We start from the raw sequence: 18,078 nt of genomic DNA on the forward strand, positions 1-18,078 counted from the left end.
ATGAACAAGAATCAGATGCACAAATCAACTATTAAACAGACAAAGACATAGATACAAAAAAATTATTATTATTATTATTATTATTATTATTATTAAGGAATAGACCCACTTTGAAACAGGTCTTATTAAAAGGATGTCATCTACCAAATGTTCAAAACTTTAAAATATGAATTTATCTTATAGATAAGAAGAACAATACAGACATCCTTTTTAACATTATTATTATTATTATTATTATTATTATTATTATTATTATTATTATTATTATTATTATTATTAATTATTCAGTAGATGAAACCCATTCATATGGAACCAGCCCACCAAAGGGGCCTGAATTGAAATTCAAGCTTCCAAAGAATATTATGGTGTTTGAACTGAAATTCAAGCTTCCAAAGAATATTATGGTGTTCATAAGAAAGAGGCAAGAGGAAGTAAAGAGAAATACAGAAAGAAGAGATCCCACTTATCAAAAAATAAATAAATAAATAGCAAATGAATAAATAGATAAAAATGCATTAACACAAAAGAAGAATAGCATAAGGGAATGCATGGCATCATCGCTTGAACTTCAGAAGTTCCAACTGCACGACATCCCCTGGGATGTATTTGTGGAACAATGCCAGTGGATAGCCCACATTTAACCCTTGACCTCAAAATGTGGCCTTAACCTTGACCTCACTCTGCACACTGACCAAATTAGGGTATGCATGTTAATTATCAAGCCTTTATCACATATGATTCAAAAGTTATGGCTAAGGTTAAATTCCTTAATGCCCTCTGACCTATAAAAATGACCTTGTCTGTTGAATTCACCATATGAAATGTTGGATACCCGTCATCCACAGATGATATATATATGAAATCTGAAGTCTTTATCATTAAATAAGGTAAGATACCTTAGAGTAGCATTACAGCCTCCCTTCGACAGTACCTGCTTGCGTTACGTCACTCGCACGAAAACAAGAAAGAGACGGATTGCGTGAGGTACAGAGACACAAGAAAATACGATTTTTTATTTTGATTCTTTTTTTGCCTTTCGGAATTGCCTGTCCTCTGCAGTCATCCTGAAATTGAGACTGAGGCGCAGTCTGCCTTTTGCTCTTCTTCCTCTGGAGGTCAGTAAACCACAGACTTATGCAAGATACACGAACTAAAGAAGGTGATTACAGCGCCATTGCCGCACCCCGTGGAATTATCATCAGCGCGTCAGATAACGAATGCATGACGCTTCCTGCGAGGAATTTACGTCATTCTGTTATGACGACGATGCTGTAATGAAACATTTCTCGCTAACTCTCCTCTAATTCGCTGGAAAAACGAAAACGCAGTCAAAAGATGTTCGTAAATAGTTAGGCTTCTGTCGTTAACAGACGGATGAATATTGAGACTATTTAACATCTAGTTGCGTCAATGTCAGTGTACTGCTAATTGTTCTTTTAAGAGTGTATTTTCAGACATTGCTTACAAGAGGCTTATGCACTGACTTTACAGTCTTGAAATGTCTGCTTTTATTATTATTATTATCATTATTATTATTATTATTATTATTATTATTATTATTATTATTATTATTACTTATGAGGTAAACACGTTCTCAATCACCCAGTAAAAATACTTCATTTTTGTTCATTTAGCTAGGCCTTATGCCAGCAAAGGCTGTTATTTCTTAGAACAGCCCGTAAAATCAAGCTCCCACCTTCCACAGTGAGGAAGAAGAAGCAACAAATAAAAGTATAAATATTTATTTATTTACTAACTGAAAGAACATTTATTTATTTCATAATTGGAAAAACTTTAAGTTAAATTAAGCCCAAAGAGCGCAGAAGGGAAAAATATGACACAGTTATACAATTAAGGAGAAAGAAAAAGATCTCTGACGCCTGGCACTGTGGCATCACGGCGCCTCACCAGAACGAAAATGCTGGAACAGCAAAACGAGTAGCACGCACTAACTAAAGAATACTTTACAAAAACCTAAAATCATTTCCAGGTTAAAGCACGCTCTGTGCCTTGTTGTAGACAACAAATATAAAAATTATTATTCTCTTGAAAGGGGGGTTAAACATCCGTATATGTATTTGTGCATTTGTCTCCTAAAACTATCGATGAAGGGAAATTAAAGATTCAGGGATGAAATTCTTCACTGTATTTGAGAAATAAATATTATAAGTTACAAATAAATAATATATACTAAAAACAATAAATATCTCATAAATATAAAATCACAATGAAGCACCCAATATTGGTGTATGCTTCTCTGAAGCACTCTTATCTCTTTAATCAAAGAAATTACTTCTTTCCTTGTGAGCTTCTTTGCTGTCATCAATATGGCTTGTGCGAAGGAAATTTTGGATGAATTGGCTTCTTAGGAATAGAGTTTTGGTTCCGCTGATGTTTTGGGAAGATGCTGACGTCAGCACAATTGACGAACGTCTCCTGGGGTCCACAACCATTGGCACCTGATCCATCTGGACAGGTTCCCCAAGAGTTCCCTGAAACAGTGAAGAGAGAGACAGAGATCAGATGCTGTGAAGTCTTACAAATAAAACAGACTTATTCAGTTTCTTTGTTCAAGTCCAAAAAGACTTATCCTGAAGGAGGAGGAGGACCTACCGACGACCCAAGTCCACTGCAGGAGGCAGTGGCTGCACGAGAGACGGTCGGGCAGCTGGACGTGGACCGTGTGGCTGCCCCTGACGTCGCCCTCCAAGTAGTACCTCGAACCAGATCCGTCGGCCATCTGCAGGAGCTGTTTGTCGAGGCACCTCTGCGAGTCTTCCGCTGCAGGGTTCTCGTTGTTGCACAGACGGAACTCGTACCAGCCCTGAACGGTACGAGACGTGATGGAGTTTAAGCATTAGAAGAAGTCAGCAATGAATTGTACCTTCTATAATCAATTTCCTTTCAGCTTTTAATTGGAATTTTTAAAAATTCTGAAGATATACAAAAGTATTAAATACAGACCTTGTGGTTGGCCGAAAGGTGGATGGTGACAGGTACGACCTGACCCTCCGTGTAGTTGGCGGTGATGACCCCTCGACCGAATCGACCTCCTCTTTCGTGGGGTCGAGGCTGAGGTAGACTCCAGTCGTCCCCACAGACGCCGCATCGCCCGCCGTTCGAGAAATGCATTTTCTGGAAGAATACCTTTTGAGTATTTGCCCTTAATAGCAAAGATGACATTCTTTGATGAGAATTACAATTAAAAACAAAATCCCAGTCTGCAGATTTCGAAGAGAAATATGTTTATGAATCTGTGTTCATAATAATCCCAAATCTCTTATAAAAGTGAAATACTTATATTTTATGGAGCATTCATTACCTCTCGACCTCCGCAGAAGAGCTCGTTGTCTCCGTAATTGGGAGCAGTGTCGAATCCAAACCTCCAGGCGGAATTACGGGCGGCAGGGGACGTCATGTACCCATGCCCTTTGACTGACGGGTAGAAAAACGCCCACGACAGGACCATCATCTGTGGAAAGGCATCACTTTGGTTAAAGCAAATCGATATAATAAGCTGATATATGAGTATAGTTCAAGACTCGATTTATGTTGATGTATCAAACTGAACGAATCGTCGAAACAAACCTTGAATGAGCTGAGCATCGTTTGGTTTTTTGTTCGAGTCCAAAACACGAAGAGATTTCGCCTCGATGCTTCTTCTTCTTCTCTTGTGGTTTGTGATTTGATGTCGTCCGAAAGGTTTGATCGTCTTTATATAGGAAAAAGGGGAAGAGATTATGACGTCGAATTTATGGAACCTGAGGAAACCGAGCTGCCCAGATTCCTTTCTCTCACCTGAAGAAGAGCCTCCATCAATCCTCTCCTCCTCTTCCGGTATTCGTATTGGAGTGTGTGGTCCAACGTCTGGCCCTCTTTTTCCAGAACCAAAACAAAGTTGCAAGACGTCAATTCATTCATGAGATGACCAAAATGAGTGCATTCTTTGTTCTTTTTAGTTTTCGTTGAATTTAAGAACGGGAAATGATTTTTATTCTTTGCTGATTTGTGTTTACATGAGAGTTAGTAAGCATATATATATATATATATATATATATATATATATATATATATATATATATATATATATATATATATATATATATATATATATATATATATATACATATACATACACATATATATATGCACACACAGACACATATATATGATATATATACAGTACAGTATATATATGTGTGTGTTTATGTGATAATGTGTAACAGTAAAACTGGACTCGTGTAACTACAACAGGTTTGCCAAAGTAACTATGGGTCATTCCATAACGTAACCTCCAAGAGGACTGCAGAACTGCTGGTGACGTCATCCACCCAATGGTTCAAAAGTTTAAAGATATTCGTAATTCACATAAATTAAAACACTAATAAATATGATAAACATGAACAAGAATCAGATGCACAAATCAACTATTAAACAGACAAAGACATAGATACAAAAAAAACTATTATTATTATTAAGGGAATAGACCCACTTTGAAACAGGTCTTATTAAAAAGGATGGCTGTAATATGCGAATTTATCTTATAGATAAATTCCATCAATATTAGACATCCTTTTTAACATTATTATTATTATTATTATTATTATTATTATTATTATTATTATTATTATTATTATTATTATTATTATTATTATTATTCAGTAGATGAAACCCATTCATATGGAACCAGCCCACCAAAGGGGCCACTGAATTGAAATTCAAGCTTCCAAAGAATATTATGGTGTTTGAACTGAAATTCAAGCTTCCAAAGAATATTATGGTGTTCATAAGAAAGAAGCAAGAGGAAGTAAAGGGAAATAAAGAAAGAAGAGATCCCACTTATCAAAAAATAAATAAATAAATAAATAGCAAATGAATTAATAGATAAAAATGCATTAACACAAAAGAAGAATAGCATAAGGGTAGTAATGCATGGCATCATCGCTTGAACTTCAGAAGTTCCAACTGCACGACATCCCCTGGGATGTATTTGTGGAACAATGCCAGTGGAGAGCCCACATTTAACCCTTGACCTCAAAATGTGGCCTTAACCTTGACCTCACTCTGCACACTGACCAAATTAGGGTATGCATGTTAATTATCAAGCCTTTATCACTTATGATTCAAAAGTTATGGCTAAGGTTAAATTCCTTAATGCCCTCTGACCTATAAAAATGACCTTGTCTGTTGAATTCACCATATGAAATGTTGGATACCCATCATCCACAGATGATATATATATGAAATCTGAAGTCTTTATCATTAAATAAAGTAAGATACCTTAGAGTAGCATTAAAGTCTTCCTTCGACAGTACCTGCTTGCGTTACGTCACTGGCACGAAAACAAGAAAGAGGCGGATTGCGTGAGGTACAGAGACACAAGAAAATACGATTTTTTATTTTGATTCTTTTTTGCCTTTCGGAATTGCCTGTCCTCTGCAGTCATCCTGAAATTGAGACTGAGGCGCAGCCTGCCTTCAGCTCTTCTTCCTCTGGAGGTCAGTAAACCACATACTTATGCAAGATACACGGACTAAGTAAGGCGATTACAGCGCCATTGCCGCACCCCGTGGAATTATCATCAGCGCGGCAGACAACGATCGCATGACGCTTCCTGCGAGAAATTTACGTCATTCTGTTATGACGGGGATGCTGTATTGGAACATTTCTCCCTAACGATCCTCTAATTCGCTGGAAAAACGAAAACGTCGTCAAAATTCCGCGTAGGCTACTAATTTCATCCTCCCGATCAGACGTTCGTAAAGAGTTAGGCTTCTGTCGTTAACAGACTATTTAACACCTAGTTGCGTCAATGTCAGTGTACTGATAATTGCTCTTTTAAGAGTGGATTTTCAGACATTGCTTACAAGAGGCTTATGCACTGAATTACAGTCTTGAAATATTTGCTTTTATTATTATTATTATTTTATTATTATTATTATTATTATTATTATTATTATTATTATTATTATTATTATTATTATTATTATTATTATTATTATTATTAGAAAGTATTCAAGCCTTTAAGAGAAGACACAGGTGTTCTGACAATTGTAAACAGAACAGTGACCGATTATTATTATTATTATTATTATTATTATTATTATTATTTATGAGGTAAACACATTCCCAATCACCAAGGTAAAATGCTTCATTCTTGTTCATTTAGCTAGGCCCTATGCCAGCAAAGGCTGTTATTTCTTAGAACAGCCCATAAAATCAAGTTCCCACCTTCCACAGTGAGGAAGAAGAAGCAAGAAATAAAAGTATAAATATTTATTTATTTACTAACTGAAAGAACATTTATTTTTTATATAATAATTGGAAAAACTTTAAGTCAAATTAAACCCAAAGAGCGCAGAAGGGAAAAATATGACACAGTTATACAATAAAGGAGAAAGAAAAAAGATCTCTGACGCCTGGCACTGTGGCATCACGGCGCCTCACCAGAACGAAAATGCTGGAACAGCAAAACGAGTAGCACGCACTAACTAAGGAATACTTGACAAAAACCTAAAATCATTTCCAGGTTAAAGCACGCTCTGTGCCTTGTTGTAGACAACAAATATAAAAATTATTATTCTCTTTGAAAGGGGTTAAACATCCGTATATGTATTTGTGCATTTGTCTCCTAAAACTATCGATGAAGGGAAATTAAAGATTCAGGGATGAAATTCTTCACTGTATTTGAGAAATAAATATTATAAGTTACAAATAAATAATATATAATAGAAACAATAAATATCTCATAAATATAAAATCACAATGAAGCATCCAATATTGGTTTATGCTTCTCTGAAGCACTCTTATCTCTTTAATCAAAGAAACTGCTTCTTTCCTTGTCAGTTTCTTTGCTGTCATCAATATGGCTTGTGCGAAGGAAATTTTGGATGAATTGGCTTCTTAGGAATAGAGTTTTGGTTCCGCTGGTGTTTTGGGAAGATGCTGACGTCAGCACAATTGACGAACGTCTCCTGGGGTCCACAACCATTAGCACCTGATCCATCTGGACAGGTTCCCCAAGAGTTCCCTGAAACAGTGAAGAGAGAGACAGAGATCAGATGCTGTGAAGTCTTACAAATAAAACAGACTTATTCAGTTTCTTTGTTCCAGGGTCCAAAAGACTTCTTCTGAAGGAGGAGGAGGAGGACCTACCGACGACCCAAGTCCACTACAGGAGGCAGTGGCTGCAGGAGAGACGGTCGGGCAGCTGGACGTGGACCGTGTGGCTGCCCCTGACGTCGCCCTCCCGCAGTACCTCGAACCAGATCCGTCGGCCATCTGCAGGGAGCTGCTTGTCGAGGCACTCTGCGAGTCTTCCGCTGCAGGGTTCTCGTTGTTGCACAGACGGAACTCGTACCAGCCCTGAATGGTACGAGACGTGATGGAGTTTAAGCATTAGAAGAAGTTAGTAATGAGCTGTACCTTCTATAATCAATTTCCTTTCAGCTTTTAATTGGAATTCTTAAAAATTATGAAGATATACAAAGGTATTAGATACAGACCTTGTGGTTGGCTGAAAGGTGGATGGTGACAGGTACGACCTGACCCTCCGTGTAGTTGGCAGTGATGACCCTCGACCGAATCGACCTCCTCTTTCGTGGGGTCGAGGCTGGAGGTAGACTCCAGTCGTCCCCACAGACGCCGCATCGCCCGCCGTTCGAGAGATGCATTTTCTGAAAAGAATACCTTTGAGTATTTGCCTCAATAACAAAGATGACATTCTTTGATGAGAACTACAATTAAAACAAAATCCCAATCTGCAGATTTCAAAGAGAAATGTATTTATGCATTTGCGTTCCTATTGATCCCAAATCTCTTATAAAGTGAAATATTTATATTTTTGGAGCATCCATTACCTCTCGACCTCCGCAGAAGAGCTCGTTGTCTCCGTAATTGGGAGCAGTGTCGAATCCAAACCTCCAGGCGGAATTACGGGCGGCAGGGGACGTCATGTACCCATGCCCTTTGACTGACGGGTAGAAAAACGCCCACGACAGGACCATCATCTGTGGAAAGGCATCACTTTGGTTAAAGCATGTCGATATAATAAGCTGATATATGAGATAGTTTAAGACCAGATGTATGTTGATGTTTAAACTGAACGAATGGCCAAAATAAACCTTGAATAAGCTGAGCATCGTTTGGCTTTTTGTTCGAGTCCAAAACACGAGGAGATTTCGTCTCGATGCTTCTTCTTCTTCTCTTGTGGTTTGTGATTTGATGTCGTCCGAAAGGTTTGATCGTCTTTATATAGGAAAAGGGGAAGAGATTATGACGTCGAATTTATGGAACCTGAGGAAACCGAGCTGCCCAGATTCCTTCTCTCACCTGAAGAAGAGCCTCCATCAATCCTCTCCTCCTCTTCCGGTATTCGTATGGGAGGTGTGGTCCAACGTCTGGCCCTCTTTTCCAGAACCAAAACAAAGTTGCAAGACGTCAATTCATTCATGAGATGACCAAAATGAGTGCATTCTTTGTTCTTTTTAGTTTTCGTTGAATTTAAGAACGGGAAATGATTTTTATTCGCTGTTACGTAAGCATATATATATATATATATATATACATATACATACACACATATATATATGCACACACAGACACATATATATGATATATACAGTACAGTATATATATGTGTGTGTTTATGTGATAATGTGTGTAACAGTAAAACTGGACTCGTGTAACTACAACAGGTTTGCCAAAGTAACTATGGGTCATTCCATAACTTAACCTCCAAGAGGACTGCAGAACTGCTGGTGACGTCATCCAACCAATGGTTCAAAAGTTTAAAGATATTCGTAATTCACATAAATTAAAACACTTATAAAGATGATAAACATGAACAAGAATCAGATGCACAAATCAACTATTAAACAGACAAAGACATAGATACAAAAATAATAATTATTATTATTATTATTAAGGGAATAGACCCACTTTGAAACAGGTCTTATTAAAAAGGATGGCTGTATTATGCGAATTTATCTTATAGATAAATTCGCACAATACAGACATCCTATTTTAACATTATTATTATTATTATTATTATTATTATTATTATTATTATTATTATTATTATTATTATTCAGTAGATGAAACCCATTCATATGGAACAAGCCCAGGGCCACTGAAAAGGCCACTGAATTGAAATTCAAGCTTCCAAAGAATATTATGGTGTTCATAAGAAAGAAGCAAAGAGGAAGTAAAGGAAATAAGAAAGAAGAGATCCCACTTATCAAAAAATAAATAAATAAATAAATAGCAAAATGAATAAATAGATAAAAATGCATTAACACAAAAGAAGAATAGCTTTATGGGTAGTAAATGGCATCATCCTTGAACTTCAGAAGTTCCAACTGCACGACATCCCCTGGATGTATTTGTGTTACAATGCCAGTGGATAGCCCACATTTAACCCTTTGACCTCAAAATGTGGCTTTTAACCTTGACCTCACTCTGCACACTGACCAAATTAGGGTATGCATGTTAATTATCGCCTTTATCACTTATGATTCAAAAAGTTATGGCTAAGGTTAAATTCATAATGCCCTCTGACCTATAAAAATGACCTTGTCTGTTGAATTCACCATATGAAATGTTGGATACCCGTCATCCACAGATGATATATATATGAAATCTGAAGTCTTTATCATTAAATAAAGTAAGATACCTTAGAGTAGCATTACAGTCTCCCTTCGACAGTACCTGCTTGCGTTACGTCACTCGCACGAAATCGAGAAAGAGGCGGATTGCGTGAGGTACAGAGACACAAGAAAATACGATTTTTATTTTGATTCTTTTTGCCTTTCAGAATTGCCTGTCCTCTGCAGTCATCCTGAAATTGAGACTGAGGCGCAGTTTGCCTTTTGCTCTTCTTCCTCTGGAGGTCAGTAAACCAGACTTATGCAAGATACACGGAAATGAATAAAGGTGATTACAGCGCCATTGTCGCACCCCGTGGAATTATCATCAGCGCGGCAGACAACGAACGCATGACGCTTCCTGCGAGAAATTTACGTCATTCTGTTATGACGACGATGCTGTAATGAAACATTTCTCGCCAACTCTCCCTAATTCGTTGGAAAAACGAAAACGGCGTCAAAATTCCGTGTAGGCTATTTATCCTCGCGATAAGACGTTTGCGGAGAGTTAGGATCCGTCGTTAAGAGACGGATGAACATTGAGACTATTTAACATCTAGATGCGTCAATGTCAGTGTACTGCTAAGAGTGAATTTTCTTTTATGAGTGGATTTTCAGACATTGCTTACAAGAGGCTTATGCACTGACTCTACAGTCTTGAAATATTTGCTTTTATTATTATTATTATTATTATTATTATTATTATTATTATTATTATTATTATTATTATTATTATTATTATTAGAAAGTATTCAAGCCTTTAAGAGAAGGCACAGGTGTTCTTACAATGTAAACAGAAAAGTATTATTATTATTATTATTATTATTATTATTATTATTATTATTATTATTATTATTATTATTATTATTATTACTTATGAGGTAAAAAGTAAGTATAGCTTAGTTTTACCCAGACCACTGAGCTGATTAACAGCCTCCTAGTGCTGGACGAAGGATTTTATTTTACGTGGCTAAGAACCAATTGGTTACAACGGGACCTACAGCTTATTGTGGAATCCGAACCATTATGGCGAGAAATGAATTTCTATCACCAGAAATAAATTTCTAACTCTTCAACAGCCGGCGGCGGGAATCGAACCTGGCCCATCGAATGACGGTCTGAAGCTCAACCAACCCGGTCAACAAAGGGCTATTACTTATGAGGTAAACACACTCTCAATCACCAAGTTAAAAATGCTTCATTCTTGTTCATTTAGCTAGGCCTTATGCCAGCAAAGGCTGTTATTTCTTAGAACAGCCCGTAAAATCAAGCTCCCACATTCCACAGTGAGGAAGAAGAGGCAAGAAATAAAAGAATAAATATTTATCTATTTACTAACTGAAAGAACATTTATTTTATATATAATAATTGGAAAAACTTTATGTCAAATTAAACCCAAAGAGCGCAGAAGGGAAAAATATGACACAGTTCTACAATAAAGGAGAAAAAGATCTCTGACGCCTGGCACAGTGGCATTGGCGCGCCTCACCAGAGCGAAAATGCTGGAACAGCAAAACGAGTAGCACGCACTAACTAAGGAATACTTTACAAAAGCCTAAAATCACTTCCAGGTTAAAGCACGCTCTGTGCCTTGTTGTAGACAACAAATATAAAAATTATTATTCTCTTTGAAAGGGGTTAAACATCCGTATATGTATTTGTGCATTTGTCTCCTAAAACTATCGATGAAGGGAAATTAAAGATTCAGAGATGAAATTCTTCACTGTATTTGAGAAATAAATATTATAAGTTACAAATAAATAATATATAATAGAAACAATAAATATCTCATAAATATAAAATCACAATGAAGCACCCAATATTGGTTTATGCTTCTCTGAAGCACTCTTATCTCTTTAATCAAAGAAATTACTTCTTTCCTTGTGAACTTCTTTGCTGTCATCAATATGGCTTGTGCGAAGGAAATTTTGGATGAATTGGCTTCTTAGGAATAGAGTTTTGGTTCCGCTGATGTTTTGGGAAGATGCTGACGTCAGCACAATTGACGAACGTCTCCTGGGGTCCACAACCATTGGCACCTGATCCATCTGGACAGGTTCCCAAGAGTTCCTGAAACAGTGAAGAGAGAGACAGAGATCAGATGCTGTGAAGTCTTACAAATAAAACAGACTTATTCAGTTTCTTTGTTCAAGTCCAAAAGACTTATCCTGAAGGAGGAGGAGGACCTACCGACGACCCAAGTCCACTGCAGGAGGCAGTGGCTGCACGAAGACGGTCGGGCAGCTGGACGTGGACCGTGTGGCTGCCCCTGACGTCGCTCCTCAAGTATTACCTCGAACCAGATCCGTCGGCCATCTGCAGGAGCTGCTTGTCGGAGCACTCTGCGAGTCTTCCGCTGCAGGGTTCTCGTTGTTGCACAGACGGAACTCGTACCAACCCTGAACGGTACGAGACGTGATGGAGTTTAAGCATTAGAAGAAGTCAGTAATGAGCTGTACCTTCTATAATCAATTTCCTTTCAGCTTTTAATTGGAATTCTTAAAAATTATGAAGATATACAAAGGTATTAAATACAGACCTTGTGGTTGGCTGAAAGGTGGATGGTGACAGGTACGACCTGACCCTCCGTGTAGTTGGCAGTGATGACCCCTCGACCGAATCGACCTCCTCGTTCGTGGGGTCGAGGCTGAGGTAGACTCCAGTCGTCCCCACAGACGCCGCATCGCCCGCCGTTCGAGAAATGCATTTTCTGAAAGAATACCTTTTGAGTATTTGCCCTCAATAGCAAAGATGACATTCTTTGATGAGAACTACAATTAAAAACAAAATCCCAATCTGCAGATTTCAAAGAGAAATGTATTTATGCATTTGCGTTCCTATCGATCCCAAATCTCTTATAAAAGTGAAATATTTATATTTTATGGAGCATCCATTACCTCTCGACCTCCGCAGAAGAGCTCGTTGTCTCCGTAATTGGGAGCAGTGTCGAATCCAAACCTCCAGGCGGAATTACGGGCGGCAGGGGACGTCATGTACCCATGCCCTTTGACTGACGGGTAGAAAAACGCCCACGACAGGACCATCATCTGTGGAAAGGCATCACTTTGGTTAAAGCATGTCGATATAATAAGCTGATATATGAGATAGTTCAAGACCAGATGTATGTTGATGTTTAAACTGAACGAATGGCCAAAATAAACCTTGAATAAGCTGAGCATCGTTTGGCTTTTTGTTCGAGTCCAAAACACGAGGAGATTTCGTCTCGATGCTTCTTCTTCTTCTCTTGTGGTTTGTGATTTGATGTCGTCCGAAAGGTTTGATCGTCTTTATATAGGAAAAGGGGAAGAGATTATGACGTCGAATTTATGGAACCTGAGGAAACCGAGCTGCCCAGATTCCTTCTCTCACCTGAAGAAGAGTCTCCATCAATCCTCTCCTCCTCTTCCGGTATTCGTATGGGAGGTGTGGTCCAACGTCTGGCCCTCTTTTCCAGAACCAAAACAAAGTTGCAAGACGGTGATTCATTCATGAGATGACCGAAATAAGTGCATTCTTTGTTCTTTTTAGTTTTCGTTGAATTTACGAACGGGAAATGATTTTTATTCGCTGTTACGTAAGCATAACATTACCTCTGTTTATCTGCCTTTTTTCTCTTCGTGTAGTCTAATGGTTGGGACGCGTTCCTCATCAGTGAGAGGTCCGCGGATCGATTCCCGAGTGAGCTGCAGAGTATTAGGTGTATTGTATTAACAATAACTTTGCTTCTGATTTGGATAGTGAGTTGTAAACATGAGAGTTAGTCAAGTCTCGTAGGATACAACTTCATCCCAAATTCTTTCCGATAATCAAAAGGCTAACACCATCTGGAGACAAGATTTCTCAGGGGAAAACATGTATGGTGCAATATCTATCAATCTAATCTATCCCTATATGTATATATATATATATATATATATATATATATATATATATATATATATATATATATATATATATATATATATATACATATACACATACATACACACACAGCACACACACACACACACACACATATATATACATATATATATATATATATATATATATATATATATATATATATATATATATATATATATATATATATATATAATATATAGTATGTATATGTTGCGTTTATGTGCTAATGTGTAACTCAAAAATAGGTTTTCCAGAGTTATTACTGGCCATTCCATAACCTAACCTCCAGGAGGACTGCAGAACCGCGGGTGACGTCATCCACCCAATGGTACAGAAGTTTAAAGATACTAGTAATATTCATAAATTAAAACACTTATAAAAATGAACAAAAATCAAGTGCACACATCAACGATCAAACAGATAAAGACATAGATACAAAAAAACTTAATTATTATTATTATTAAAGGAATAGACCCACTTTTAAACAGGTCTTTTTAAAAAGGATGGCTGTAGATAAATTCGCATAATACAGCCATCCTTTATTATTATTATCATTATTATTATTATTATTATTATTGTTGTTATTATTATTATTATTATTATTATTATTATTATTATTATTATTATTATTTTTATTATTATTATTATTATTCAGTAGATGAAACCTATTCATATGGAACAAGCCCACCAAAGGGGCCACTGAATTGAAATTCAAGCTTCCAAAGAATATTATGGTGTTCATAAGAAAGAAGCAAGAGGAAGTAAAGGGAAATGCAGAAAGAAGAGATCCCACTTATCAAAAAGGGGAAAAAATCAATAAATAGATAAAACTATTAAAAAACAAGAAGAACAGCATTAGGGTAGTAATGCATTGTATCTTCGCTTGAACTTCTGAAGTTCCAACTGCACGGCATCCCCTGGGATGCATTTGTGGAACTATGCCAGTGGATAGCCCACATTTGACCCTTGACCTCAAAATGTGGCCTTAACCTTGACCTCACTCTGCACACTGGGCAAATTAGGGCTCGCGTGTTAGGTATGAAGTCTTTATCCCATATGATTCAAAAGTTATGGCCAAGGCTAAATTCCCTCATGCCCTGTGACCTATAAAAATTACCTTGTCTATTGAATTCACCACATGAAATTTTGGATACCCATTCATCCACATATGATATATATATAAAATCTGAAATCTTTATCATTAAGTAAAGTAAGATACCTTAGACTAGCATTACAGTCTCCCTTCGACAGCACCTTCTCGCGTTACGTCACTCGCACGAAAACAAGAAAGAGGCGGAATGCGTGAGGTACAGATACACCAGAAAACACGATTTTTTATTGTTATTCTTTTTCGCCTTTCGGAATTGCCTGTCCTCTGCAGTCATGCTGAAACTGAGACTGAGGCGCGGTCTGCCTTCTGCTCTTCTTCCTCTGGAGGTCAGTAAACCACAGACTTATGCAAGATACACAAACTAAACAGACGATTACAACGCCATTGCCGCACCCCGTGGAATTACCATCAGCGCGTCAGATAACGAACGCATGACGCTTCCTGCGAGAAGTTTTCGCCATTCTGTTATGACGACGATGCTGTACTGAAACATTTCTCGCCAACTCTCCTCTAATTCGCTGGAAAAACGAAAGCGTCATCAAAATTCCTTGTAGGCTATCAATTTTATCCTCTCGATCAGACGTTCGTAAAGAGTTAGGCTTCTGTCGTTAACAGACGGATGAATATTGAGACTACTCAACATCTAGTTGCGTCAGTGTCAGCGTACTGCTAATTGTTCTTATAAGAGTGAATTTTCGAACATTGCTTACAAGAGGTTTATACCCTGACACTTACAATCTTGAAATGTTTATTATTATTATTATTATTATTATTATTATTATTATTATTACACAGGGCCTATTTTCCTTTCGTCGTATTCCACCCATTGTATATATTGTAATGTTGCACCTATTAGGTCATTTACCGTATACCTCAAACTTGACCTTACGCACATGAAAGAAGGTTGGGTCAAGGGGTCACAATAACCAATCATACAGAGGGTCAAATCATATTTGCCACCATCGAAACCTTGTGGCTAACCTAAAGGTATCTATTATAGTGCGGGTTGTCGTTTTGATTAAATCTACATATTATCACAAAATGAAAAGAAGAGTTTGCAGCATTATAATATAAGAGGTGAGGTTGAAAGAAGGGTATATCGTCCTCAAAAGATGAAAAATAAATAAATACCGATGTACAAAGGAAATAAACCTGAACGAGAGACCAGTTTTTGTGGGGAAGGTGTGATCTGTTGAGCACCATACAATTATGTCGTCTTACCAATGGCCATCCCACTCACAACCCACCCACCTTACTTGTTCGGAAGGACAAGAATCCGTGCTGGCATAAGGCCTTTTTAACAAAAGAGCAACGATAACCACAGTCCATCAGCCTAGACTCCTAGAGGCTAAAAGGTTGTATAATTTTAGTGTTATACTTCGTATAGCACAAGAATGAAGAAGAGTTCCTTTTGTCAACACAAATAACTTGACTGCAAATACAGTACTGACCATTAGCCCATAGCTTTATTCTAGAATTTCCAAGAGAAAAAGAGATGCATTATTGGTAGGAGAATCCACAAAACCACAAATCCTTCATATATCAAAATGTGCCTTAATGCTGAAGCCTTGCTTTGGCCAAGTCCCACTTCTATCGATCTTAGTTTAGGCAGAAAGAAAATGGGAATTTCGCTTCGAATGGCAGACACGATTCTCTTTGTTTTTATTGTATCGGGAATTACTGGGAGGTAAATAATACGAGGAATAAATTTCAGATATGCATGAAAAGCATAAAGATTACAATAAGTACTAGTGATGCAGAATTAACTGTGAGTAATTTATTCGAAAATAGCAAAAGAAAAGAGAAACGAAATCAAGTCATAAATGGAGAGAGAGAGAGAGAGAGAGAGAGAGGGTTACTCTTATGCATCATCGGATCGAGTAAATTTCCTAATAAGGGTTTCAACACAAACTTAAAAAAAAAAAAAAAAAGGTAAACTAGTTCTCAGCCAAGCGTCATGCACCTTTGTTTTGGTTCTGAAAAGAAGGGCCAGGCGAGGAGGACCACACCTCCCATACGAATACCGGAAGAGGAGGAGAGAATTGATGGAGGCTCTTCTTCAGGTGAGAAAAGGAATCTGGGCAGCTCGGTTTCCTCAAGTTCCATAAATTCGACGTCATAATCTCTTCCCCTTTTCCTATATAAAGACGATCAAACCTTTCGGACGACATCAAATCACAAACCACAAGAGAAGAAGAAGAAGCATCGAGACGAAATCTCTTCGTGTTTTGGACTCGAACAAAAAGCCAAACGATGCTCAGCTCATTCAAGGTTTGTTTTGGCGATTCGTTCAACTTGAACATCAACATACATCGAGTCTTGAACAATACTCGTATATCAGCTTGTCATATCGAAATGCTTTAACCAAAGTGATGCCTTTCCACAGATGATGCTCCTGTCGTGGGCGTTTTTCTACCCGTCAGTCAAAGGGCATGGGTACATGACGTCACCTGCCGCCCGTAATTCCGCATGGAGGTTTGGATTCGACACTGCTCCCAATTACGGAGACAACGAGCTCTTCTGCGGAGGTCGAGAGGTAATGAATGCTCCATAAAATATAAGTATTTCACTTTTATAAGAGATTTAGGATTATTATGAACACAGATTCGTAAATACATTTCTCTTTGAAATCTGCAGACTGGGATGTTGTTTTTAATTGTAGTTCTCACCAAAGAATGTCATCTTTGCTATTGAGGGCAAATACTCAAAAGGTATTCTTTCAGAAAATGCATTTCTCGAACGGCGGGCGATGCGGCGTCTGTGGGGACGACTGGAGTCTACCTCAGCCTCGACCCCACGAACGAGGAGGTCGATTCGGTCGAGGGGTCATCACTGCCAACTACACAGAGGGTCAGGTCGTACCGGTCACCATCCACCTTTCGGCCAACCACAAGGTCTGTATTTAATACCTTTGTATATCTTCATTATTTTTAAGAATTCCAATTAAAAGCTGAAAGGAAATTGATTATAGAAGGTACAGTTCATTACTGACTTCTTCTAATACTAAAACTCCATCACGTCTCGTACCGTTCAGGGTTGGTACGAGTTCCGTCTGTGCAACAACGAGAACCCTGCAGCGGAAGACTCGCAGAGGTGCCTCGACAAACAGCTCCTGCAGATGGCCGACGGATCTGGTTCGAGGTATTACTTGGAGGGCGACGTCAGGGGCAGCCACACCGTCCACGTCCAGCTGCCCGACCGTCTCTCCTGCAGCCACTGCGTCCTGCAGTGGACTTGGGTCGTCGGTAGGTCCTCCTCCTCCTTCAGAAGAAGTCTTTTTGGACTTGAACAAAGGAACTGAATAAGTCTGTTTTATTTGTAAGACTTCACAGCATCTGATCTCTGTCTCTCTCTTCACTGTTTCAGGCAACACTTGGGGAACCTGTCCAGACGGATCAGGTGCCAATGGTTGTGGACCCC

At 38.1% G+C, this 18,078-nt stretch overlaps 1 protein-coding gene and 2 pseudogenes across 1 annotated transcript; all 3 read right to left on the minus strand.

Annotated features, from left to right (window-relative positions):
• Positions 1–2,241: 2,241 nt before the first annotated feature.
• On the minus strand, positions 2,242–3,816 carry LOC136854739 (uncharacterized). Its single transcript, XM_067131327.1, has 5 exons — positions 3,799–3,816; positions 3,323–3,472; positions 2,965–3,135; positions 2,614–2,824; positions 2,242–2,492 (listed from the first exon to the last, which is right to left on the minus strand). The coding sequence occupies exons 1-5, from the start codon at positions 3,814–3,816 to the stop codon at positions 2,323–2,325; spliced, it is 720 nt and encodes a 239-aa protein (XP_066987428.1). The 3' UTR covers positions 2,242–2,322.
• A 3,044-nt stretch (positions 3,817–6,860) lies between these two features.
• LOC136854740 (uncharacterized) lies at positions 6,861–8,033 on the minus strand (annotated as a pseudogene).
• A 3,513-nt stretch (positions 8,034–11,546) lies between these two features.
• On the minus strand, positions 11,547–12,998 carry LOC136854741 (uncharacterized; annotated as a pseudogene).
• Between the last annotated feature and the right edge of the window lie 5,080 nt (positions 12,999–18,078).

Source organism: Macrobrachium rosenbergii, chromosome 30 (genome assembly GCF_040412425.1).
Source record: "Macrobrachium rosenbergii isolate ZJJX-2024 chromosome 30, ASM4041242v1, whole genome shotgun sequence".
NCBI classification, from domain to species: domain Eukaryota; kingdom Metazoa; phylum Arthropoda; class Malacostraca; order Decapoda; family Palaemonidae; genus Macrobrachium; species Macrobrachium rosenbergii.